Here is a 27,636-nt window from a genome sequence, read left to right on the forward strand (position 1 = left end):
TCCTCAGCCTTGCCCTTGTCCTTCCTCTAAGCCTAAGTTTCCTCATCGTAAGGTGAGGTGGAGGAGGGTTAAGTCCTGTGGGGAGCTCCGATTCAGCTCTGCTGGAATCCCAGGCATGGGCAAGTGGCCAAGGAGGCACCAGGAGGGCAAGGCCCACAGGCCCCACTACACCCATCCACTTCACAAGAGGGCCACCTGTCCCAAACCCCGCAGGTCCCGCCCCTCTGGAAGGGGAGTGTTCAGGGCCCTTGCCCCACACTCCAGTGCTCACCCTGGCTGCCCATCACCATCACCACTGCAGTGGAGCAAGGCTGAGCCAGGCCTTGTTGTCTGGAAGGGCACAGAATCTAGCTGGGAAATGAGAGAGGATGGCCTGTGTGGCCTAAGCCAGGCTCAGGATGGAAGCTGGACTTCGGCTCTACAGCCACAAGCCACAGGCAGGGACCTGCACCTGGAAGGAAAGCTGCCTGGTTCTTTGTAAACATTCCACAGCAAATTGCCCCTCATAGACGACAGCACACACAGCAGAAAACCCTAAGTTAGTCGATCTTAAGTAGAGCAGCTGGTTTCAGTTTAATGATGTATTAGTTAGCTTTGCTATAGTAACAAACAACTCCCAAATCTCAGCGCTTATTATTACTACTACAACAAATATTTATTTCTCATTCATGTCACAGTCAATGGCTGCAGGCCAGCTGCTTCAGCTCTGCTCCACGTGTTTTAGCATCCAGCTGAAGGAACAACCCCACCCTGGGAAATACATTCCCAGGCAGAGGGAAAAGAGCATGAGCCCACCAAGCCATGCTCTGCAAGCTCTGCCTCGACATATCCACTCACATCCCTCTGCATCAGGAGAAGGGACGAACCCTCCTCACTGGGGGACGGGGCGGGCAATGCAAGCTAAGGACTTATAAAATCCTCTAGAAAGGAGGAGGCAAAGAGTGGTAGACAAAAATACAACAAACGACAGTGACTCAATGTGCAAAAAGATTTTCCAGCTTAAAAGGCATAAAATTCTAAACAAATGTGAAAACTGATATACTGTCTAAGTATGTCACAGGTCTCCATGTTGCAAAGATCAGGAAACATGGCAAACTTTTTAGGGGTTCTAGAGGAGCCTCAATGTGCAGATCTTTATAAAAGATGGAGAAATAGGACCTGGCTTCCCAGCCCCATCTCACCCCAAGGCACCTACAGGATCCCAACAGAGCAGGCCTCTGTGCTCATGACGGACCTCTTAGCATTAACACCTTACAATCACACACATGGTTGTCTATGTATGCAGTGTGAGGTACACAGCTGCAGAATCACGTCACTGGATCATGAGTCTTCAGGTCAGAGCTGGAAGATGGTGGTTAACACAACTCAGAGTGAGTCCAAGGATGTCATCAGCAAGGCACAGAGTTCAGTAGCAAGAGAGGAAAGTGAAGGCCTGCTAGAGCTCAGCGGTCTGTCCCGAGAGGCTGAAGTTCAAGAAGGCAGCAGCTCCTCCCCAACCATGATGCAGGGAAGGCCTGTCCCTGGGGTGGCAGGAATAAAGTGCTGGGTTCGAGGAGTAGATCTTGCTGATTCAAGAGTGCTGGACTCCAGGCTGAGGTGGGGGAGGGAGGAGGTCCAGGGAGCCTGGCTCCCACAGCATGGCCCAGTCACTTTACCTGGTGTACCTTTTTCCCCCGGAGATAATTCCTACAAAAACCAGAGGATCCTACACAGACCAAAAATGTTGGTGTCAGGGCTTTTACAAAGTACCTGCAGTGAACACAACAAAAGAGAGGGATAATTGAATTGCAATCTTAATCATCCATGGACTTTCCCAACAATAGCAAAGGTGAACCTTTAGATGTGAGCCAACATTAAAAAGCAAGTTTAGCACATTTATTTGCTTGGTTGTTTTTAAGTCTGCAAATTAGCATGACCCCCTCCCCATTAGAACCTAGCCAGAACCTTTGGGCCAGTCCTCTTGGCCCTCTAGCATCATGTATGTTTATGGCTAAACATAAATAAAATAAGAACATGCTTTCATTCCTTCATTCAACAGTACGCACCCAGGGTAAGCCAGGTCTTGTGCTGAAAAAAACAGATTAAACAACAAACAAAAACCACCATCACTGGAGGGAGGGAGGGAGATAAATGACGACAGCAAGGCACAACTGTAGAAGCATTTCTGAGGTACAGTGTTAGCCCAAAGAGACATAATTCCTGTACGGGAAAGGGAAATCAGGAAGGAAAGGTTTCTGGAAGCTGTCACGTCTCAGCTTACATTAACTGGAAAAGGGGTCCTAATGGGCATGGAGGAGCAAAAGCCAGGAGGTGCAGGTCACTGGAGCTTTTGCTGTTGCTGGGCATAAAGCATATGGAGCAGGCATGCCCAACAGCAGGCAAGGCCTTGGACTCTCAGGTCCAGGGGTTTCTGCACCACCCTGTGGGCTCGGATCTGGGCAGAGGAGCCTGTATCACGGCCCAGCACCCAGTTCAGAGTTTGAAGTTGCTGGTCTGAAGTTACTCTGTGCTGGGTAGTCTCTTGCTTACGCTAATCATTTAAAAAATAATGACTTCCAATGTATTTATACTTTCTCAGAAGCAAGAAATTGGTTTTCCTCCATCAGTCTGCTTTAAATTTAAGATTTCTCCACATTTTCTGGGAGATAAGGTAGAGTAGACCTCAGGCCTTTAAAGAATTCTGGATAATTTGCTAACAATTGAGAAAATGAAGAGCTAAAAATCTGTCTATAAACTAGAAGAGTAACTTAGGGCTAGAAAAAAAAAAAATGCTGTCAAGAGAAGTCATCAATCATATCTGAAGAAATCCTCACCTCCTGCCAGCCAGGCCAAAGCAGGAGCATCAAGACCAGCTAGACATTCTCACTGAGCCAGTCAACACATCACCAACTCCCATCCCAAACACCTCCTAAACATCAATCCACCCCTGCTTCGCGTCTCACCACTGAACAGTACACTTAAGATCTGTACACTACCTGGTACATTTTACCTAAACGCCCCTGGGACTCCACACACCATCATCAGGATTCATGCTCCCTAGAGCACTCAAGGCTGCCGCACGTGGTCCTAACACGGTCCTCCAGCCTCATTTCCAACCCGACCACCATTTTCAAACCCAACCACCCGTAACTTAGCACACTGGACTCTGCCTAAATCCAAAACATTTGCTTTGCTCAAGGCTCAGGGAAAAGTGGCCCAAGGGTCAACTATAAAGCTATTGAGGGCATAACCTTATAGTCCAGGAGTCCCCAAAGCTAAGAGACAACTGCCAAATCCAACTGGCTCCCAATGCAACTAGCCAAGGTGCCTCTTACAGTGCATCAGAGCACTGACTCCTACTCTCTCTCCTACCTGAGAAATATGTAGTCAAGAGTTATTATCCTCATTTTAGAGATGAGCCAGTGTCAGCTCAGAGGCACACAGCCACTAACTGATGGTGTCTGACTTCAAGTGCCAATGCTCTTTCCATACGACAAAATCACGGGACACAGGCACAATCAGGAACAGGAGGGCCATCCCAGCTGTCTTTGGTACAAAAGCCAGACAGCAGTTTCTGTTTCAACCAGCCCCACTCACTTCCCCCTGAGGATGTCAAGGCTGTGGTGCAATGGGCTGAGTCAGCACATTGCAACCTGTTTGGCCAAAAGCCTGGGCCAGTCTCCGTGGGTTGCTGTCTCACAATTGTGCATCCGGGGCAGAAGGGAGGGGAGTACAAGGCCAGTGCTCCACAGTGAAACGAGAACCTGGCTGTATCCCTGGGATGGTGCCTGAGCATCGTTCCTGGTCTACTCAGCCCCATGAAGGTGACTTACCTGGGGTGCTGTAGCACCTGCAGCAGGGTGCTACTGGGAGGCACGTAGTATAGTTCTGCCCTGTCCTCATCCTCAAAGTAGACCTGTAGGATGAACAGAGGAGCAGAAGTCAGACACCAGTAAAGGGCTTCAGCGACACTAGGCATGCTGAGGCCAAATCTGGGGAAATGTATAAGAGATGGCAACTGCTGAGACTCAAATCCAGGCCTGTGAGCCTTCTTTCCCTAACAATTCAGTTGTAGAGCCATTAGGTATGGGGAAAGAAAGCAGCAGTAGCCCAGAGCAGAGGAAGAGATGTCCACACAGGAGACAGCCCTGTGCAGGTGTCAAAGCCCGGCCAGCGGAGATGTTGTGTTCTCACTGGGGACTGGCCAGCCAAGCCGGGTGAGAAGGGCAGCCACTCATGGCAGGGGGAGTCCTGCTGAGGGGAATGAGGACCCACGCTGGATAAGAAAGACATTCATGCAGGATGTTGAGCAGTGCAGGGCAACAGCATATGTAGGATGAGGAGGGCACCATGCTGGGGCAGCGGGCTGATGTGGGGAGTCAGTCCAAGTGAGGTGGGGAAGGTTCCCCATGGGAGAGGGGACACTGGTGCTGACAGGAGGAGAATTAAATACAGGGAGACTGATAGAACAAATATATTAATAATAACAGAAGCCACTGTAAAAATAGAGAAAGGGTTGTATTGGATTAGAATTGGAGATACCAGTGACAGCTCATGTTTTTACACACACACACACACACACACACACACACACACACACACACCAATGGAGCAGTGAGCATCCTCCTCCCCTCACCCCTGTACTTATGAGTATAGCTACAACACAGATCTTGACTTCTAAATGCTATTTTCTGCTAAAAAGAACCAAAGTTCCTTCGGAAAAATGGCTGATTCTAGAGCTAAGGCCAAAAAAAGCACAATTTGAGCCTTAAACGCCTTGTAACACAAAGCAAGGAAGTACTTTAAAAATGGAGACAAGTCCGACGGACACAGAAGCAAATTTGAAGGAACTCCCACTGACCAAATCCGAGACACCTTGAGCATAATATAACCACAGTAATAGATTATAACTCAATTAATAAAATAAGAAACCATAAACCCACTGACATAAACGATGGTTTGACGAACAAGAAGATATCTGTATCATTTCCAAGTACCTCCCTTTATAACACTAACTACAAAGGGGAAAAGAGTAACTTCATGCAGTACAGAAGCTTGTATACCCCGCCTCCATCAAGTGATGAAAGTGAACATCATCAGTAACGGGACCTTTGAAATTATGACGTCTGACAGGATGCAACAAGAAGATAGCACTGATTCTGTGATATTCAAGTCAGATACACATAATCTAGGTCACAAAGACACACAAGACAAACCCACTTTCCACAAAATAACTGGTCCGTAACCTGCACAAGTGGTAAGATCAAGAAAGTTGACACAAGACTGAAAATCTTCTGTAGCTCAAAGGAGACTAAAGAGACATGAGCACTAGATACAATACTACGTGGGATTCCTTCTGCCATAAAGAACATTACTGGTGACTGGTGGAGGGGATCAAGATGGTGGGAACAGGAAGGTATGGAGCTGACTCCCACACACACATCAAATATCCATCTACATGCAGAACAATTCCCACAGAAAACTAACTAGAAACTGGCAGATCTCCCATACAACCAAACCTGCAAGAAAGATCTCCACATAATCAGGTAGGACAGGGAAAAAAATAAAGCATCAGGCTGGGAATCGCACCCCTGGAAGGGATCTGTAATGAAGGGAAGTCCACATGGATGGACCCTCACCCTGAGGAGCCTGCGTGCCAGCTGGGAAATCCACTGACACAGACTGTACAAGTAAGCACACGTGCTGGCCTGCTGACAATCAGGACCGAGAGAGACCTGCACTGGAGGCTGCCACCTCGATACGCACTTCCCAATCCAAAGGACCAATACCCCAGCACCACACCCCACACCACAGCCTGGTGTGAGACTAGGGCAAAGGTTCAGTCTAGCTGTGCAGACAGACTAGAATGATGTGGTCTGAGCAGAACCACGGAGCCCACTGTCAGTGTACACACCAGGGTGGTGGGTCAAACTGGGCAGACATGTCAGCATGTGCACTAGGCATCACAAGGGCATACAGCAGCTAAGCACTGAATCTCAGGCAGACAGACCCTGGGAGAGGACTTGACCTAGCTGCACAGAGATAGGCTGAGAGCCTGGGATGTGATCTGGGGGAGATGCAGAACCCACTGTCAGCACCCAAACAGCAGGGGCGAGCCGAGCTATAGCAGACACTGCCAGCACATGCGCTGGGCCGTGCTGCAAGAACACGCAGCAGCTCGACGGTCAGGACCTGCACGGTATCTGCAGGGCTGGTCTCCCAAGGGAAGCAGCCTCCTTCTGCCCACTCCACACGGCACCTCACTGTCAGATCTAGGGTGGACAGGTCCCCGGAGAGGTCTACCACAGAGGCAGCCCAAGTCCCAGGTGGCACCACACCCACCTCAATTCCTGCAGCCACAATGCCCTGACCCCCAACTCCAGCCTACTCCACACCACAGCCTTGCACTAGATCTGGGACAATCACAACAGAGAAAAGGATGCAGCCTTGGGCTGCTTCTGAGGGGAACCATGGTGGCGCTCAAGTTCACCGAGACTGCATGGACTCCACTTGCTTCAGCAACCACCTTCTTTGGGGCAGGGCACACACTCAAGGGCAACAAAGCCTGACCCATCCTGACCCTCGTGGCTTCCACCCCAACAACGGGGAGCAGACCGTGCCCGGTGAGCCATGGAGCAGAGAGGAGGCCCCACCACACATCCAAGGCAGGCTCTGGACACACCACACCACCAACCACAGCCCCATCAAGGGGATGACCGCACACTTAAGAAAAATGTGGCTGGCATCCACACCCAAAACAGCCCTCACACCAAAAATACTGGACACACTCTGAGCAGGAATGCTTTTTTAAGACCACACTAGGTAACTCTTTTCATAAATTCACAGAGATAGTGACAGTGAAGTAAAATAAAAAAGCAGAGGAACTTCTCCCAGTTAGAACAGAATTCCCCTGAAAGAACAAATAATGAAACAGACCTCTCCAGTCTATTAGACCTCAAGTTCAAAAAGGAGGTAATAAAAATGCTAAAGGAATTAAGAAAGATTATCAGTAAAAATGCTGATCACTGTAAAAAGGACTAGAAACTATAAACATGAATCAATCGAAATTAGACAATTCAATTGCTGAGATTAAAAACCAACTCTAGAAGTAATGAATAGCAGACTAAATGTCACAGAAGAATGAATAAGTGATCTGGAAAACAGAATAATGAAAACTACCCAATCAGAAGAGCAGACAGAAAGACAAATTAAAAAAAAAAACAACGTATGAGATCTACAGATTAATATAAAGCATGCCAACCTACACATAATAGAAGTTCCAGAAAACAAAGAGAGAGAAAAGAAGATCAAAAATGTATTTGTAGAAATTATGGCAGAAGATTTCCCAAACCTAAAAAAAAAAAAAAAAAAAGATATCCAGGTACAGGAAACACAGACGCACAGTTCCAAACAAGATGAACCTAAATAGATAGAGAACAAGACACAACATAATTAAAATAGCAAATGTTAAAGAGAAGATTCCAAAGTCAGCAAGAGAAAGACAAAGAGTCAGTTAAAGAGGAACCCGAGTAAGGCTATTAGCTGATTTGTTTGCAGAAACATTGCAGTCCAGAGAGTGGCATGATATAGTCAAAGTCCTAAAGAGGAAAAATCTACAACCCTACCCAGCAAAACTATCATTGACAAAAGAAAGAACGATAAATAATTTCTTTTAGACAGGCAGAACTAAAAGAATTCAGCAATACTAAGGGTCTTTAGTGGGCTTCCCTGGTGGCTCAGAGGTTAAAGCGTCTAACTGTAATGCGGGAGACCTGGGTTCGATCCCTGGGTCAGGAAGAGCCCCTGGAGAAGGAAATGGCAACCCACTCCAATATTCTTGCCTGGAGAATCCCATGGATGGAGGAGCCCGGTGGGCTACACTAGTCCATGGGGTCACAAAGAGTCGGACACGATTGAGCGACTTCACTTTCATGGGTCTTTAGTACTGAAAGGTCTTCTCTAAATAAAAAAGCAGCAGAATCTACTGGAAAGGAAGATCACAGTGGGAAAGGCAAATATATAAAAGGATAGAAGATCATTAAAATAAGCCAGTACACAGATTATAAAACCAAAAAATTCTGTAAAAGCAATTAAAACTATAATTAATAGCAAAAGGATAAATGAGATGTAAAATAAATAGGACATAAAAATTACAAAATGTGGGGGAAGGGAGTATAAGAAGAAAAGATCAAGTTGTATTCACTCCACGGTCACAAGGACTGTTCAATATACACCAATCAATCAGTGTGATGTATCACATTAACGAAAGGAAAAGACAAAAGCTATGCGATCATCTCAACAGATACCAAAAAAGCATTTGACAAAATTCAACATACACTCATGATAAAAAACTCTCAAAAATGGGCAGAAGACCCAAACTGACATTTCTCCAAAGAAAACACACAGGGGGCCAACAGAGACATGAAACAATGCTCAACATTGTTAATTACTGAAGAAATGCAAATCAAAAACCACAGTGAGGTAACACAACACACCAATCAGAACGGCCATCATTAAAAAGTCTACGAATAAATGCTGGAAAGGATGTGTAGAAAAGGGAGCCCTCCTGCACTGTTGGTGGGAATGTAAATTGGTGCACCCACTATGGAAAGCAATATGGAGGTTCCTTAAAAAGCTAATAGTTACAATATGATCCAGCAACCCTACTCCTGGGCATATATTCAGAGAAAACTCTAACTTGAAAAGACACATGTATCCCAATGTTCAAAGCAGCACAATTTATAACAGCCAAGAATGGAAACACCACAAGTACCCATCAACAGATGATTGGCTTAAGAGGATGTGGTATATACACACAATGGAATACTACTCAGCCATTAAAAAAAAATTGCCTTTTGCAGCAACATGGATGGACCTAGAAAATATTATACTTGTGAAGTAAGTCAAAGGAAAATATTATATGGTATCATTATGTTGGAATCTAAAAAATAATACAGGGACTTCCCCAGTGGTACAATGGAAGACTCTGTGCTTCCAATGCAGGGGGTACAGGTTCAATCTCTGGTCAGGGACCTGAGATACCACATACCATGTGGTGTGGCCAAAAAAATAAAAATAAAAATGAATCTACATGTAAAATAGAAAGAGACTCAAAGACACAGAAAACAAACATCGTTACCAAAGGGGAAAGACGTGGAGGATGAATTAGGAGTATGGGGTTAACACATACAAACTTCTATATGTAAAATACATAAGCAACAAAGATTTACTTTATAGTACAGGGAACTATTTTCAATAGCTCATAGTAACATATAATGGAAAATAATCTGGAAAAAATATAACTGAATCACTTTACCGTATACTTGAGAAACTAAAACAATACTGTAAATCAATTATACTTCAATTAAAAGAAAATTTTTTAATTAGTAGTGTAGGCAAAAAAAAAAAAAAAAGTGTTTCTGGGGGCTGGGGGAAAAATCTGTGAAAATCCTGATTCTGATGATTTATTGGGATCATGAAAGAAAATGTCCTTGTGTGTAGGAAACAGACACTTAAATTTTCAGAGATGGGGCATCAGTTGACAGCTTACCCTCAAACAGTTAGAAGACAAATTTCTTTATTCTCTAAGTTGTGATTTTTTTTTTTCAAAGTTGCAACAGTGGCATGTTATTCAGCCTTAAGAAAAGTAAGATTCTGACCCATGCTACATCATGATAAATCCTAAAGATATTACACCAAGTAAATTAAGCCAGATTAAAAAGGACAAATACTCCTTGACTCCACTTACGTGAGGCACCTAGAGTAGATCAATTCAGAGACAGAGAGGGGGAACAGAGCTCCTGAGCATCAGCTGAGGATGATGAAAATGGAGACAGACGGTGGTAATGGTTGTACAACAATGTGGATGCACTTAATGCTACTGAACTGTACACTTTGAAATGTTTAAAATGGTAAATTTTATGTTTTTTATATTTTACCACAATTTTTTTTTTTAAAAAGGCAGTGAAACCTTGCTCCACCCTGATTCCCCCAACTCCAATTCCCATAGAAGGACAAAAGAAAACTTCTCTTACCTCTAAATTATCAGGGCAGTATTTTTGCTCCAAATCCCAAGACGGTGTTTCACCAAACATCACCATTAGATGATCAATAAACCTAAGGAGATATAACATGTACTTTCTGGTATCAGTAACTCAAAATCTGTTTTCCCACATCCCATCCCCTGGACACCAATTCACGGAGATATCAATAATGTATACATCATGAAATGCAGGCCTAATCCATTTTGACAACAGTGCCCAAAATATGTGAACCATATGTCCCATTCAGTTCAGTTCAGTTCAGTCGCTCAGTCGTGTCCGACTATTTGCGACCCCATGAACCACAGCACGCCAGGCCTCCCTGTCCATCACCAACTCCCAGAGTCCACCCAAACCCATGTCCATTGTCGGTGATGCCATCCAACCATCTCATCCTCTGTCATCCCCTTCTCCTCCTGCCCCCAACTGTTCCCAGCATCAGGGTCTTTTCAAATGAGTCAGCTCTCCGCATCAGGTGGCCAAAGTATTGAAGTTTCAGCTTCAACATCAGTCCCTTCAATGAACACCCAGGACTGATCTTTAGGACGGACTGGTTGGATCTCCTTGCAGTCCAAGGGACTCTCAAGAGTCTTCTCCAACACCACAGTTCAAAAGCATCAATTCTTCAGCACCCAGCTTTCTTTATAGTCCAACTCTCACATCCACACATGACCACTGGAAAAACTGTAGCCTTGACTAGATGGACCTTTGTTGGCAAAGTAATGTCTCTGCTTTTTAATATGCTGTCTAGGTTGGTCATAACTTCCTTCCAAGGAGCAAGCATCTTTTAATTTCATGGCTGCAATCACCATCCGCAGTGATTTTGGAGCCCAGAAAAATAAAGTCAGCCACTGTTTCCCCATTTATTTGCCATGAAGTGATGGGTCCACATGCCATGATCTTAGTTTTCTGAATGTTGAGCTTTCAGCCAACTTTTTCACTCTCCTCTTTCACTTTCTTCAAGAGGCTCTTTAGTTCTTCTTTACTTTTCTGCCATAAGGGTGGTGTAATCTGCATATCTGAGGTTACTGATATTTCTCCCGGCAATCTTGATTCCAGCTTGTGCTTCCTCCAGCCCAGCGTTTCTCATGATGTACTCTGCATATAAGTTAAATAAGCAGGGTGACAATATACAGCCTTGACGTACTCCTTTTCCTATTTGGAACCAGTCTGTTGTTCTGTGACCAGTTCTAACTGTTGCTTCCTGACCTGCTACAGGTTTCTCAAGAGGCAGGTCAGGTGGTCTGGTATGTCTATCTCTTTCAGAATTTTCCAGTTTATTGTGATCCACACAGTCAAAGGCTTTGGCATAGTCAATAAAGCAGAAATAGATGTTTTTCTGGAACTCTCTTGCTTTTTCGATGATCCAGTGGATGTTGGCACTTTGATCTCTGGTTCCTCTGCCTTTTCTAAATCCAATTTGAACATTTGGAAGTTCACGGTTCACGTATTGCTGAATATTTGTCCCATTATGACATAGTAATTCTCTTTAACTTACTCAGGATTAACAACATTCCTATAATGAGCCACAGTCTAGCCATTAACTATGAAATCACATGTTAAAATCACTAGTTATATGTTTTCCAAAAAACATACCCTTCAGTTTTATTCATGTACTACCTCCAATGCTTTCACCTCTCACAAGAGACAACTACCAGTGCTTGACAAACACTGTACTGTGGTGTTAGTATGACAGTGAGACCATGTCTCTCATTGCAAAGCCTCTTAGTGAAAGGAGAAATCAGCTATGGGTTAGAGAGATTATGCTAAACCAGAGTGTGAAAGAAAACTCTCTAAAACTATTCTCTTCCCTCCTCACCCAAAATTCTACCTGTCCATCCTGCCGAAAGAACAGGGAAGAGCATGCAAGCACCACAGAAGGCTCCCAGGGAAGGACATTACCTGGAGTCCTCGTGAAAAGCAGAGACCAAGTCCGACTGGGCATACTCCGGGTACAGAAAGAGCACAGGCCAGCTCAGTCTCCCCTGGTCGTCCACACTCAGCCTAGCTCCACAGGGGTTTTCAGAGCTGAGGCCATACAGGGCGAGCTCACTGAGACCTTCTGAGGCCGAGTCTTCATCCTCTCCAGTAGCTTCAGCGACTAGCCTGATGTTCCTAGCCTGGATTAAAGCAAAAACATACATGTTATGTGAGAAGGATGCAAACTCACTTCACTAAAACAGGGAAAACCGTAACATTATGAGCTCTGTGAAGGCCAGCTCTACACATGATTTGTCTTCATTATCCCTGACACCTGTTGAACTCACCTTTACCGGCCTTCTACCACAAGCGAGACTCTTGTCACAGACATGAACTAGACATGGTAATAAGTCCAACATAAGGGAAGAAGTAAAGCTGTGGAACTGCAGACCATGAATAATTAATTCAGCCTGGAGGCTGGAAGTGACTGGGGAATGCTAGGTCTTGAAAAATGATTCTGAAAGGCAGAAGAATTGGGGCGCAGGGGGAGTGGAAGGGCATTCTACCCCAGGGAACAGTCAAGGAACAGCATGTGCAAAGGTACTGAAAAAATGCAGAGAGTGGCATGTACAAAAATGGCAAATGTTTTCAATTTGGCTGGGACGTGGGATACTAAAAATTATACATACACTGACTTAATCTTGAGTCTCTCATAGAAATAAGGATAAATCAAAGATCTGAATGGTAGAATCACCTCTTACGTATGCTGGGGGGGGGTTTCCTAAGGCTAGCCCACAAGGGAAAAATGACATGTAATCAAAACTACCTTGATGGTATCTCCTACACCAGGGGTTTGCAAACTTTCCCTGAAAGGGTCAGATGAAGAAATATTTTAGGTTTTGTGAACCAGATGATCTCTGTGCCACTGTAGTGTGAAAACAGTCATCAGTAAGACACAAATAGGCAGGGCCATGAGCCACTGGCTGCAGCTTGCTGACCCCAGCTTTAAACCACTAAAATACAATATATTTGGGTATATTACTCTCTAGAGTAGTTCTCAAGTACACAGAAGTTTCAGATGCAGAGTTAAAGGAGAGTACCAAAATAATGTCTGTATGCCAATGTCTAGGCATTCTAATACTCCACATTTGAGAAAATGACCAAATCTCTCTGGAGTTATTCCCTTCTGTTTCATCTGTTAACATGTTGACAGATTTTCCGTTGTAGGGCAGGACTAGTGGAGTGCATCTTAGTACTGTGAAGTTTCTTCTCAAAGCCAACAAGTAATTTTAAAGAGGTACATAATTTAACTCAAGAAAGAATGAAATCAAGAACCAAACTCATAGCCAGTATTACCTCCCCTGTGAAGCCAAGGCTCAATAGGTGACATGTGAAAGCAAGATTTGGATCAGACTTTTCCTACATTTATTTAAAATGTAGGAGAGGGAAGGGGAGGTAGAATTTTGTGTTATTGTGATAGTTAGGAGAGCTACATCCTAAAATCACTTTCTCAGGATGCAGTGTAACACAGGGACTAAGAGCAAGGACCTGGCTCTGACATACACTAGCTGTGTGAGGTTTCTCTGAGACTATGTGGAATAAGAAGGAACAAGAAGACCCACCTCAGAAGGCTACTATGAAGATTAGATAATGATTAACCCATAGCAACTATTCAGTCTATGTTACCTGAAACCAACACATGGATACAAGTGAGACAGCTGACTGAACTCAGGGGATCTGACTTGTCACACTGCTTCACCAAAAGCAGAAAGAAAATGAACAACTCACTCAGGTAAAGCATCCCCAGAAAGGTTCCCGATCAACTTCATGATGAGTAAATTCTGCAAGACCACAGGGCAGAAAGTTTGAGAACTCACCTTGATGGCCTGGAGTAAAGCCTCATTCTGATCCTGCTTCTTCTTTTCTTTCAACTTTGCTTTCCTTATATCCCTCTGTTCAGTTCGCTGAAAATGAAAAATTCAGATGCATCAGCTCTAGGGAACTTGCCTCCTCTCCTCTTCTGTTACTCCAGCCTGACCCTAAACAGCTATCTCTTGTCTCTATTCAACTCTGGCTCCTGTATATCAAGGAACACCACTGGCTGGATTCAGTTTGATAAACATTTAAGAAGCACATGTCTGGGTGTTAAGACCAGTGGCAGCAGTAATGTTAAAACCTATCCAAGGAACTCATAGTCTACTGAGGGGAAGAGACATATGAAAAGGTCCAGTGTTAGCCTGGTAGTATGAACTGAGTGCTATGAAACACAGAGGAGGGAGTAATGACTGATTCTGCCCCATGGAGGTAGTTTATACAGAAACCAGATGAAAGAGAAAGGGCATTCTTGAAAGAGGACCTGACATAAGGGCCAATGGGGCATTAAAACTTCTCTGTTATGGATGGAGTACAGGAAAACACACTGGGAAAAACCCAGGCGAAGAACATATCAGATACTCTGCCCTGGGCCAAAAACTTATCACAGACTGCCTTTTGCACAATTACAGTTCATGAGAGAAAAATATCACCAGTCTACTTCATCTGTCAGAACTATAACTCAGATTTCCTTTTCCTAATAGTCTACCCAAAACCAGCTGATCCTACTCCAACCCTCAGGACTGTGATTAATAGGGGCCAACTTTTTCTGTAAAGGGCCAGACAGTAAGTATTTTAGGCTTTGCAAACCATGCACATGTTAAAGCTAAAAGATCTCCAGTCTCATCTCTCTGTACATCTATGTGTACATTATGCACGTAAGATGTCTCTATGGAAAATATTATCAAAATTAAATGTAAAAGAAAGCTCTATTTAACAGACTTAAAAGTAAACACAAATTAACTTTTTCTAAATATAATGGAAACTGGCCAGAATGAATTTCAGATTCACATCTCAGAAATATTCAATATTAAATTATATCTGATAATGAAGCTAGCTTAAGCTTGTTGGTTTAACCAATGTAAACATGTCTTACTTATTGTACTTAGGCTAACCAAGATCATGTTATTTCTGCTGCAGAGTCTGTTAGCAATTGTTGACTGGAAAAAAAAAAAGCATAACCTAAAAAGGTGAGAATTTTGTTTTATTTGCAAGACTTGCCAAGGACTTAAACCTGGGAGGCAGCCTCTAAGATAGCTCTAGGAACTGCTCTGAAAAGGTAAGGGAAGACTTCCCTCGTGGTACAGAGGATAGGAACCCACCTGGCAATTCAGGGGACATGGCTTCGATGCCTGGTCCCACATGTCACAACTACTGAAGCCCACACAACTAGAGCATGTGGCTTTGTCCTAGAGCTGACTATTTCTAGATGAAAAATAAGGAACTAATATGGATACAGAACATTGTGAGATTTGGAAAAGGGAACCTTGAAAAAGAAGTTTTGTACACAATCAGGTTGGAATTAAATTAGGTAAATTTACTAAATTAAAATTACTAATAGTAGTATGGGACAGGATTTAGTTCCTCTATTGAGAGAACAAAGTTTTCTCAGAATATTGCTTTTGCTAATAGACTGTATGAGTTTCTTTGCCTTTGCATGCTAAGTCGCTTCAGCTGGGTCCAACTCTTTGCAACCTTATGGATTGGAGCCCACTCCTCTGTCCGTGGGATTCTCCAGGCAAGAATATCAGAGTGGATTGCCATTTCCTTCTCCAGGGGAATCTTCCTGACACAGGGATCAAACCCAGGTCTCCTGCGTCTCCCGCATTGGCAGGTGGATGCTTTACCACTGAGCCACTTGGGAAGCAGAGGCGATAGCTCAGAACATTCATACAGGACCTTCTAGATTCCCAGGAATATGCTGGAGCTTTTCAAAGACCCTACAGAATCTCATTCCCCAGTTTGTCCTTTTAAGTTTTCTGGTAAGCCTATTACTTGCCTCAACTGTTTTCCACTGCCTCAGGCAGATGAAATCTTACATAATTACCTCAAATCGTATTTAACAAATGCCTCCAATCCCAACCCTCTGTGAAAAAGCTTTTCATACTGGGATAGTTTCAAGATGCCTCAAATAAAAACCACTTGTGAGTTGGGTCTTCTAGATGGTCAAATAATGACAATCCTCTGGGAATGGGGCTTAATACTGTTCTGCCTCCTCTGGTGGCTACCAGGATGCTCATTTTCACCTAATTGTGGGCTGTTGGCTTTCAGGGCTACTATGGACCTTGGGAGAGAGGCGATGGGACAGGGCAAGGTAAAATGCCACAAAGCTTGCTGTTCTTAAGGAAGTTCAGCCATTACTTTCGAATAACCACTACCCAGATTGCTACAAGGCTTTGGTTCATTTCAGAGTTATACTTTTGGGCCCTGAAATCTCCCTTTAATTACACTTGTGCTGCAGGACACAGACGCTTCTACTTAGGTCCATAGAGGAAAACAATAGAATGAGAAAGACAGGAGATCTCTTCAAGAAAATCAGAAACACCAAGGAAGCATTTCATGCAAAGATGGGCTCAATAAAGGACAGAAATGGTATGGACCTAACAGAAGCAGAAGATATTAAGAAGAGGTGGCAAGAATACACAGAAGAACTGTACAAAAAAGATCTTCACGACCCAGATAATCACGAAGGTGCAATCACTCACACTCACCTAGACCCAGACATCCTGGAATGTTAAGTCAGGTGGGCCTTAGGAAGCATCACTACGAACAAAACTAGTGGAGATGATGGAATTCCAGTTGAGCTATTTCAAATCCTAAAAGATGATGCTGTGAAAGTGCTGCATTCAATATGTCAGCAAATTTGGAAAACTCAGCAGTGGCCACAGGACTAGAAAAGGTCAGTTTTCATTCCAATCCCAAAGAAAGGTAATGTCAAAGAATGCTCAAACTACCGCACAATTGCATTCATCTCACATGCTAGTAAAGTGATGGTCAAAATTCTCCAAGCCAGGCTTCAGCAGTACGTGAACCGTGAACTTCCAGATGTTCAAGCTGATTTTAGAAAAGGCAGAGGAACCAGAGATCAAATTGCCAACAACTACTGGATCATCAAAAAAGCAAGAGAGTTCCAGAAAAACATCTATTTCTGCTTTATTGACTATGCCAAAGCCTTTGACTGTGTGGATCACAATAAACTGGAAAATTCTGAAAGAGGTGGAAATACCAGACCACCTGACCTGCCTCTTGAGAAACCTGTATACAGGTCAGGAAGCAATAGTTAGAACTGGACACAGAACAACAGACTGGTTCCAAGTGGGAAAAGGAGTACATCAAGGCTGGATATTGTCACCCTGCTTATTTAACTTATATGCAGAGTACATCATGAGAAACGCTGGGCTGGAGGAAGCACAAGCTAGAATCAAGATTGCCGGGAGAAATATCAGTAACCTCAGATATGCAGATGATACCACCCTTATGGCAGAAACTGAAGAACTAAAGAGCCTCTTGATGAAAGTGAAAAGAAGAGACTGAAAAAGTTGGCTTAAAACTCAACATTCAGAAAACTAAGATCATGGCATGTGGACCCATCACTTCATGGCAAATAAATGGGGAAACAGTGGCTGACTTTATTTTTCTGGGCTCCAAAATCACTGCGGATGGTGATTGCAGCCATGAAATGAAAAGATGCTTGCTCCTTGGAAGGAAGTTATGACCAACCTAGACAGCATATTAAAAAGCAGAGACATCACTTTTCAACAAAGGTCCGTCTAGTCAAGGCTACGGTTTTTCCACTAGTCATGTGTGGATGTGAGAGATGGACTATAAAGAAAGCTGAGCACCGAAGAATTGATGCTTTTGAACTGTGGTGTTGGAGAAGACTCTTGAGATTCCCCTGGACTGCAAGGAGATCCAAGCGGTCCATCCTAAAGATCAGTCCTGGGTGTTCACTGAAGGGACTGATGTTGAAGCTGAAACTCCAATACTCTGGCCACCTGATGCGGAGAGCTAACTCATTTGAAAAGACCCTGATGCTGCGAACGGTTGGGGGCAGGAGGAGAAGGGGATGACAGAGGATGAGATGGTTGGATGGCATCACCGACAATGGACATGGGTTTGGGTGGACTCTGGGAGTTGGTGATGGACATAGAGGCCTGGCATGCTGCAGTTCATGGGGTTGCAGAGTCTGACATGACTGAGCAACTGAACTGAACTGAAGGGCTCTTCTGCAGATAGGCTTGGCAATGGCCTTCCACAGTAGCCTTCTAGATACTCTCTCCTGTATAAGCCACTTTTGGAAATTCTGGCCATACCCAGTTGCCTGGGCTCAAAATTCTGTTACTGAATCATGTGGGTCCATACCTCTACTTATGTAGACATGACCAGAATGACTTCTGACTAAAACTTTTCCCTGTTCAGGGCCAGCTCTAGGCTCCCACGGTACTGAAAATTCCCATTCCATAGTGTAAGCAGTGAAGAGAGACCTAGACCAAGAATCACTAGAACTGAAGTCTAGTTATGGAACAAACATGTGAGACAGTATTGCAGAGGACTAAGACTATAGATTCTGGAGCCAGACTGCCTGACTTTGAAGTCCAGCCTCACCAGCTATGTGACTTTCTGATCTCTCTGCTTCAGCTTCCTCACTAGTGGAAAGTCAATCAGAATACTGACTACCTTATAGGACTATGTGTGATTCAGACAGATTCATATAAGTAAAATTTTTAAATAGGATTTGGAACATACATATAGTAAGTGCTAATGTTGAGGTTTTTTGGGTAGTGATGGTCTGTTATTACTATTGTTTTTATCATCACTTCTGCTGTTATGTACCAGAAATGTCACATTTCATCAGCAAATTAAAGATGTCTTAATGTTGGGAGTTACACAGCATTATAGAAGCCTAGGGCTTCCATGATGGCTCAATGGTAAAGAACCCGCCTGCCAATGCAGGAGACACTGGTTTGATCCCTCAGCTGGGAAGATCCCCTGGAAAAGAAATGGTAAACCAGTCCAATATTTTTGCCTGGGAGATCCCATGGACGGAGGAGCCTGGCAGGCTACAGTCCATGAGGTCATAAAAGAATTGGACAGGACTCAGCAACTAAACAACAACAAACAAATAGAAGCCTAACATCTTAAGTGTTTAACTGTCTTTCCCCTCCTCTTTCAATAGCTATACTCCGTGTGCAGACTAGACTATGCCACTTGTCTATTTATTCAAATCATAATAGTCACAAATTTATCAAGTACTATATATTCTTCCTTACCTCTATCATGTTATAATTACTTATTTACTTCTCTGTATCCTCTAGAGCCTCATGGGTAGAGACTGATTCGGGGTTGTGTCTGTTGTTGTTTTCTTCTTTCTTTAGACTTGTGGGATCTTAGTTCCCCCACCAGGACCCTCAGCAGTGAAAGCACAAAGTCCTAACCACTGGACGACCAGGGAATTCCCTGGGTTTTGTTTTAAAGGAAAAAAAGTATACAATGACCCAAGATCCACTCTGGGAGATGCTAATTAATTTTGCCACCAACCTTCAACTTGTCTGCTTTAGCCCTCAGGTCCAGAAGCTTCTTCTCTGTGGCATCTATCTGCAGCCCCTCATCGCACCAGTTCACAGCCTCGACATAGTTTTTCAGTTCCAAATGGCAAGAGGCACCTGTAGAACCCAGTACCCTTAGTATCTGGGGACAAGATGCATGGAAAGAACCATCCTTGCACCTGACCCCCAACTTCAACCAGCTACCAGCCAGTACCCTGAAGTTCTGGAAAATGGATGATTAAGTCCCTTTTAATGCATTACCAGACAAGGAACACTGTTTCTTGTATTTTAGATCAGAAAGGTTTCTAGGTCCCATTCAGCTCAAAACTCTCTTTCTGGTATCAAGGACTTCTAAAGTAGGGAAGGCTACAGCTTAGTGGCAAAGAACACGGTCTTTGAAATCAGAGAGATCTGGGCTGGAAATCTAGCTATCATTAACCAACTAAACATTAGATAATGGATTGAGTATTCCTGAGCTTTAGGCTGCTCATCTATAAATGAGAAGAATAAAGTCCATCTCAGATGACTTTAAACGGAGAGAGAAAGCAGAATTTGCCTCAGTCACTCACAAAAGCAATGGCAAAACCAAACATGTTAGGTATCTCCTAAAACTGTTCTTGATGGCTACTAGTTTAAGCTGCCTCTCCTTTAATCAATCGTGTTTTTCCTCCAGTTAGCCTCTTTGGGCTTTCTACAGAGTTTAAAAACATCTGAACTAAAAAAATTTAAATGTCAACAGAATTCAACCTCATCTTCCAGAGATAGAGTGGGTGTCTTGCCAAGGCCAGATAGTAAAGTAAAAATGACAATTCAAGCATGCTACAGACTTCCAGCCTGTAGCAAATTCCACATGACTATACATAATTTATTTGCCCATCTTCTCTCCCTATAGCTGAAGGGCCTGGATCTACATAAACTCCCTAACCATGATTACATAAGCATAATTTTAATAAAGCATTTTAAGTTGGTCCATGGGGATATAGAGATTAATATATAATGAATAAATTAAAGTTTACAAAGCACCACTAAGCTTCTCAAAATAAAGGTGAAGTATGCAAGTAATAAAAGCAAATTATTACATACAAAGGTCAGACTAGGACAGAAAAAATAATCTGGGAACATCTCAACATTAGAGTTATCAGCAAAAGTCCCATAACTTATCTTTTAATTAACAATAACATGGCATTTGAAGATCTTGTCTTTCAATCAGCTAATCTGGAAAAAATATTAGAATGTGGCTTTCAGAACTGCTTTAATTAATTTTATTCTTTATTAATTTATTTATTAATTTAAAATGAGGCGTTTCAATTTCTCTACCAATTCTTAAAACACAGAGGGTTGAATTATTCTATGAAGAATTCTTTTAAAAATGGCATGTTGCTGCTGATAATGACTTAATACCAAGACTGCAAAAATAAGGTAACTTCATTAGTATCTTAGCACCTTAATATCAAAGCTTAAAATACTTCTGGTGCTGCGCATACCAACTTTTCCATGGTGACAGTCACACTGTAGCTCTACAGGACTTACCTCTTATTATTGCTTTGAGGTGGCAGGGTTTTAGCTTTCTGGCAGCCGTCACATCATTGAGAGAAGAACGAAAATTGCCTGACAAAACACCATTCAGTAAACAAGAAAGCAAGTTTTGAGATCAAATTATTTCCAAAATTTTGTATGTAGAAACAAGAACACTCTTGGACAATCTTAGAGAAATGTAAATCAGAGCAACTGTTTATAGAAAAAAAATAGTTATGCTCATCAAGCACCTCAGAAATGTTTATAATAGCAAGCAACCCACCAAACAACTATAAATGGCTAGTAAGCACACGGAAAAATGCTCAAAATCACTAATGATTAGAGAAATTAAGATTAACATGAAACTGAAAATTAAAAACAGGTAATACCCAATACTGGTGAAGATATGGTGAAAGGGCACTCTGAGAGTAAACCAAGAGAGCAAATTGGCGTGCATATTGTATATTTACTCTGACCCAACAATACTCTTCAAAAAAACTGATCCTCAAAATGGCTTGCAAAAAAACGAAGAAATGCTTGCAAAAAATGTACAATGACAAATGTAAAAGCATGTGAGCTGCTGCATTATTTTTAATTGTGAAAAGCTAAACTAAATATCCTCAATTTAGTGATGAAATATAGTAAATCCATACTATTGAATACAGCTATTAAAGGAGTAAGATAGATCTGTATGTAAAAGGCATGATAGGATGTCTTTCCTACATTGCTTTAAGTGGTGGGTCAATGTGTATAGAAGCCTATCTTTATAAAATAAACAAACCAATCTAAATACACAAGCACATGTACACACATATATACTTGTGTGCAATCATGAACACTGGTTATCCAACCTAGTTTATACTGTAAGTATTACTAACAGTTTGGTATATACTTACTAATTTAACTTCTAAAGCTCTAGCCCCTGGGCAAAATTTTTCTCTAAAGGGCCATATAGTAAATATTTCAGACTTTACAGGCTACATATGGTCTGTTATACATTCTTTGTTTCATAATCCTTTAAAAAAACACTTTTAGCTCACAGGAGATCAGGGACCCAGATGTGGCCTGAGTCATAGTCTGCCAAATCCTGTTTTAGCCTAAATAATCAGAATTATCGGAAAAATTTTATCACTAACTTTGTTCATTTTTGCATTACTTAAAAAAGCCTAAAAGCAGCTATATACTCAACAACAGCAGTATAGTAAAACAAATAGTGTAAACACTGATATGTCCATATGATGCAACTTTAGTATTCACAAATAATTTAATGACAGGGGAAATTGTTTACATTATAAAATTAAGTGAAAACTGAATACAGAATTGGAACAACAGCATGATCTGTGGAAAAAATACATAAAGAGAAATCCAAAAATTTCTGCTTAAAGGTAGTAGACTGAACATATGCATTTCAACCCCTATCACTTGACCAAAAAAAAAAAAAAGCCATTAATCCAGAGACAAGAACGACAAAACAGAACACATTTTAAAGCAGGAGAACAAAGAGACACAGGCTAAATGACTAATTAGGCTTGAGACAACTGAAGTCTAAGCCAGTAGAGAGAAAACTCAAAGCTACCAAGTATACTGAAAAGCCTACAAAGTACCCAGTACTCAGGAATCAACAGCAGCAGGTACCTCTGTGAGAGTGGATAAAGGGGTCTTTTGTTTAGTGTCTTCTGAGTCACACTTGACTCTGAATCCTAACCCTAGTACTGCATACTCTTAAGGCAATGTATTTTACACATTTATTACATTTTACTACAGTCTCTTACTCTGTTAACTAGGGATAAAGCTGTTAACCTTATTTACCTTACATAGTTGCTATGAACTCAAGAGGGATAAAAAAATGTGAAAGTGCTTTGTAAGCCATTCCAGTGACATCATCTAAGGAATGTCTCTTGATTACTAAGCATTTGCTCCTCTGGTATTGCAAATACCTGTTTCTTGTTGTTTTTTTTTTTCCTTGCAAGGTGCTTTTGGTCTTACTAGGCCTATACATAACATTCTTTAGTTCCCCAAAAGGAACTATGTACCTCTTATTCACAGTGCAGTCCCTAGCACACAGCAAATGCTTTATACTTACTGTCTGAATAGGTAAATGAATGAAACTCCTTTAAGGAAAAGTCAGGTCTTACTCATTTCTATGATGCTAGTGCCCAGCACAGAATAAGAACTCAGTGTGCTGAATGAAGAAAATGTATTCCTCCAGAAGATGACGACTGGGTTTCTAGTCCAGAGTCTGGCACTAATCAAAGGGGTTCTTTTCTAGGCCTTTGTAAAATGAGGGGGCTGGTTGGCTCAAATAATCTCCAAAGTTCTATACCACTCTTGCTTTTTAGAATTTTATAATGAAACAGGCTAAAAAAGAAAAAAATTGTAGATTATCACTGGAAAGAAACTCTGCTCCAAAGGTGATATGTCCCAATAGATCTATCCCAGCTGGACTTAAAGGCTTATTGTCTACCAGTCCCTCAGGAAAGGTTGAAGTCATTCCCAGGTCCTCTCTAAAACTGTGATAAGAAACAAGGGTTTAATATGCCTAAGATTAGATACCAACAATGATGTCACCCAAATAATTAATCAGTGTTTCCCAAAGTCATGTCTGCAAAACAGTCCTGCATGTTAATAAGTGTTACTTGAAAAGGAGGCTCACAAAACCTGAGAATCACAGGATAAGGTTCTCTGCTGTATGTTTTCTCAGTATTAACATACTAATGTGCACTGCAAATCTCCAATGAAGAGGCAGCACTGTCCTATTTTACTTGTCCAAGGAACGTTTTACTTCAAAGGGCCCACAGACTACTGAGAAATTCTCCCGTGGATTAATATAGTTTCTCTCACACAAAGAACTTTATCACCTTAATCCTTCTGGCATCCTTGAGAGGAGGCCAGAAAAAAACAAACAAACTTACTTTTGAAAGAGAAGCATCTGGGCTCAAAAATTCCAGATCATACCAACTCATGTATTAAGGTATTTGATGTTACTCATTTGGCTCAACGGAGAAGGCACTAGCAACCTACTCCAGTACTCTTGCCTGGAGAATCCAATTCATGGACAGAGGAGGCTGGTGGGCTGCAGTCCACGGGGTCTCCAAGAGTCGGACACGACTGAGCAACTTCAATTTCACTTTTCCCTTTCACGCATTGGAGAAGGAAATGACAACCCACTCCAGTGTTCTTGCCTGGAGAATCCCAGGGATGGGGGAGCCTGGTGGCTGCCGTCTATGGGGTCGCACAGAGTTGGACACGACTGAAGTGACGCAGGAGCAGCAGCAGCATTTAGCTTAAATAGTAAGAATTATACAATCTATCTGACATCCCTTTTCACCGTATCTACCTGGAAAATCAAAGTTCAGCTAAAGTAAGCTATCTTAAGATTTCTGGGATAAACAGCTCCTTTTCCTCTGACACCTCAAACCCTCCCCACTAGCCATCATGTAATAGTTTTTCATCATAAGTTAATCTTTCAGAAAGTACTAAATAACAGAATAAATTACCCAGATAGTATTGTGCTGCTGCCCGATTGGTATAAAGAACAGCATTCAAATCAGGGTCTGCACATTTCTTCTTTAATCCTTCAGTGTATGAAATAACAGCTTTCTTATAGTCTTTTTCTTTAAAGTAATCATTGCCCTCATCTTTGTAAGTCCTGGCCTGATCTGCAAAAAAGAGAAGAAAAAAATCACTATCCCCTATTTTTTAAAGGGCTCATTAAAAATATAAATCACACAATAATGTAATGACAAACCAAAAAGAACCAATACGGAAAGAAAACTAAAAAATGAATGCTATAAAACGGGTTATCAATATGGAGAAATAAAATCACATGTACTTAACTACAATCAATTCTAAATATCCTACAAGGTAGATTATTAAGTGCTCACATACACAAAAAAAAGCATAAAGGAAAAAAGTACACTTATCTCTTGAAGAGAGGGCTTTAATTACAGAAGAAATGGGGGGAAATTACACTACTGTTTTTTAATATGTTGAGTCCCTTGAAGGCAAATTCCCCCCCTCACTTTAGCAAAAGCCTACAAAATTGTTACAATTCAGTTCAAATTTCCCACCCATTGAAAGCCCACTCCTACACCCACCCCCCCGTTTGGTGTTCCAACAACACCTATAATACCCTGGCAATTATTTCATAGGTTTGTCCTGATTCTTTAGGACAACTGAGCTATCCACTGGAGTGTGACCTTTGAGGGCAATCTCATTCCTTCCTCTGTCCCGGTGCCCAGTATTTAGTAGGTATACAAAGAAGTATATATGGAATAAATAGTGACAAGTTAGCTGGGGCTAACTACTTCTGTTATTTATCAAAACCTTTCTGACTCACACTTTATCTCAATTTAATGGAGGAGCTTAGAGTGTCACTGAAGATACCTTCTGGAGATCGCTCTTCATCAAAAATAATTGACTGCAGGCAGGCCAAGTCAGGATTCTCCAGGGGATCAATTTCTGATGGCGAGTTCTTCATAAACAGAGGAATCTTTTCAAACTCCTGGAGGTTGTTAAGAGAAGAATGAACTATACGAATACAATTTTCCACTGAGTAGACCCAATCCCAGGTCTCCACATCAAAGTTTTTTCTCACTCATCATAATTTGCAAACCCTTATGACATCTCTCCCTCTCCGGCCTCAGTGTCCCACTTGTAAAATAAGAGTGCAGAATACCTAAAGACCCTTCAGTTCTCACATTCTTACAAGACCGGCAGTAACTACCAAACGAGTTGAACGCTCGTTTGTTCCTGGCACTTCACCCATCCTCTCACTTGAGCTTCGCCACCATCCTACGAGATTGGTGCTCCAGTCAGAGGAATTTTACAAATGAGGGGACGGTCTCAGATAAGCGGTGAACTCACAGGTTTCTGACTCCAAAACCTGAACATCTAAACATACTGTCAGCTTAAGAAGACCCTCAAAGCTTCGGGGCCGATTTTTAACACGCAAGTAGAAACCGCCTATCCGCCGGCATCGCCAAACCTCGGCAGTAAAGCGCCTCAGCGCCCGGGAGGCCCCAGGAGTTGGGACGACGCCCACGCACGCACGTGCTGAGACCCCGGGCCCGCCCACCTCCTCCCACTGGCTCTCGTGGAAGCCGCCACGGTAAGGCTGACTCTGGAACTTTTCCAAGAACGAGTCCATGCCGTCGTCAAAAGTGGCGCCCGGGTCCTGCTGCTCCATGTCTGCTCCCTGGCGATCCAGCCACCGCCCGGGCGCCGGGAACCTTACGGCAGCTTCCGGCGGCGCGGGTGCCCCCTTTCAATCTTCCGGGTGGCGCCGGCGTGCTGCTTCCGGCGTTCTGGAGGCGTGGCCGACCCGACTCCACCCCTCCCCCGGGAAGCGCCTACTCTCCCGCGTACTTTTCGAATACTTTGGGGGTCGTGGATGAGCCCAGTGCCCCACAGTAGCGCACGATCACTTCGTTCACTCGTTTATTTAACCAGTCAGCACGTTTCCTAAGCTCCTTTCTCGTGCTAGTCCTGTTGTAGTCGCTGGGTATACAGTGCTGGGCAAAGCAAGTGAACCCCTGCTCTCTAGGAGCTGATAAGATAGAGCGGAGAAAGTGAAATTGTTAGTCACTCAGTGGTCTCCGACGCCTTGCGGACCCCATGGACTAGGCCTGCCGGGCTCCTCTATCCATGGAATTCTCCAGGCAATAATACTGGAGTGGGTAACCATTTCCTTCTCTAGGGGATCTTCCCGACCCAGGGATTGAACCCCGGTCTCCTGTATTGCAGACAGATTCTGTACTATCTGAGCCACCAGGGAAGCAGTAAGCAGAGCGGAGAGACAAGACAATAAACAAGACACGGGAGTTTGTCAAGTGGTAGCAAGGACTGTGGGAGAAAAGTTTTAAACAGGGTGGGCACGCATTCAAGCAAAGAAGCTTGGAAGTGGCCAGGGGGTGTCTGGGGAAGAGCATTCCCCAAGGAGGGAACAGAGGGGGCTAAAGGTGTGAGGTGCAGAAAAGACGATGAGTAGCAGGTAGGTGGGAAAGATAATGAGCTGTGACTCTGAGGGTTTGGGTTTTCCTCACAGTGCAGTGGGACCCTTTGGAGAGCTTTGAGGAAAGGAATGATGTGATCAGACTATTCCTGATTGGGATTCTGTGGTGGGCTAGTAGTAAAGAACCCACCTGCCGATGGAGGAGACATAAGAGATGCAGGTTTGATCCCTGGGTCAGGAAGACCCCCTGGAGAAGGAAAGGGCAACCCACTCCAGTATCTTTGCCTGGAGAATCCCATGGACAGAGGAGCCTAGCAGGCTATAGTCCATGGGATCACAAAGAGTCAGACACGGCGACTAAAGTGACTTAGCACACATGCACAAACCCATACCCCCCACAGCTGAGATGGAAACAAGGCCTCTGAGCCAGGTGTGCCTACCTGCAGCCACTGGGTTACCCAGCAAATGGCTGCTTGGCCCTGCATTGGGTGCCACAGTCTCAGGAGCTCACAGCCTGGTCTAGAAGGAAAGACAGGCACACAGCAGACCAGTCTAAATCCAGTCTGGTCACAAGCCTGCTCAGTGGAGGAACAGAGGGATGGCTGTTCCTTGGGGGGTGTTGAGGAGGGTTCATTGAGGAAGTGATGCAGATCTCAGAGCAGAGATGGGGAAGGTCTCTGCAGATGGATAGAGGCTGGAGGGAAATTGGGCATTTTAGGCAGTGGAAGTCCACGTGCAGAGACGTGGGTGTGGGCAACAGCCTGCATGCTGAGTTAAGAGGAAAGACAGCAAAGTGGGTGGGGTCATAGGG

At 43.2% G+C, this 27,636-nt stretch overlaps 1 protein-coding gene across 2 annotated transcripts; it reads right to left on the reverse strand.

The window, feature by feature from the left end:
* Positions 1–549: 549 nt before the first annotated feature.
* On the reverse strand, positions 550–26,127 carry TTC4 (tetratricopeptide repeat domain 4). Of its 2 annotated transcripts, none has more exons than XM_061121803.1 (10): positions 25,994–26,127; positions 25,259–25,376; positions 24,370–24,531; positions 20,888–20,965; positions 19,350–19,474; positions 13,817–13,903; positions 11,922–12,139; positions 10,014–10,095; positions 3,813–3,895; positions 550–1,749 (listed from the first exon to the last, which is right to left on the reverse strand). In XM_061121803.1, exons 2-10 carry the CDS (start codon positions 25,350–25,352, stop codon positions 1,647–1,649), a joined length of 1,032 nt encoding a protein of 343 aa, XP_060977786.1. In that variant the 5' UTR covers positions 25,353–25,376; positions 25,994–26,127; the 3' UTR covers positions 550–1,646. The 2 variants fall into 2 exon arrangements, with proteins under 2 accessions (XP_060977786.1, XP_060977785.1); XM_061121802.1 differs by having other exon boundaries at positions 25,950–26,123.
* Between the last annotated feature and the right edge of the window lie 1,509 nt (positions 26,128–27,636).

This window comes from Dama dama, chromosome 20 (assembly GCF_033118175.1).
Source record: "Dama dama isolate Ldn47 chromosome 20, ASM3311817v1, whole genome shotgun sequence".
NCBI lineage: Eukaryota > Metazoa > Chordata > Mammalia > Artiodactyla > Cervidae > Dama > Dama dama.

What these genes read in the sequence shown, in the direction of transcription:
- TTC4 (XM_061121802.1), bottom strand. Translation starts at nt 26,060, where the DNA reads ATGGAGCAGCAGGACCCGGGCGCCACTTTTGACGACGGCATGGACTCG. An exon ending in CTAAAGCAGACAAGTTGAAG is followed by an intron (nt 13,904 to 19,349) that starts GTTGGTGGCAAA and finishes TTTCATTTTCAG; the next exon opens with CGAACTGAACAGAGGGATAT. An exon ending in CAGGTGCTACAGCACCCCAG is followed by an intron (nt 1,750 to 3,812) that starts GTAAGTCACCTT and finishes TGTTCACTGCAG; the next exon opens with GTACTTTGTAAAAGCCCTGA.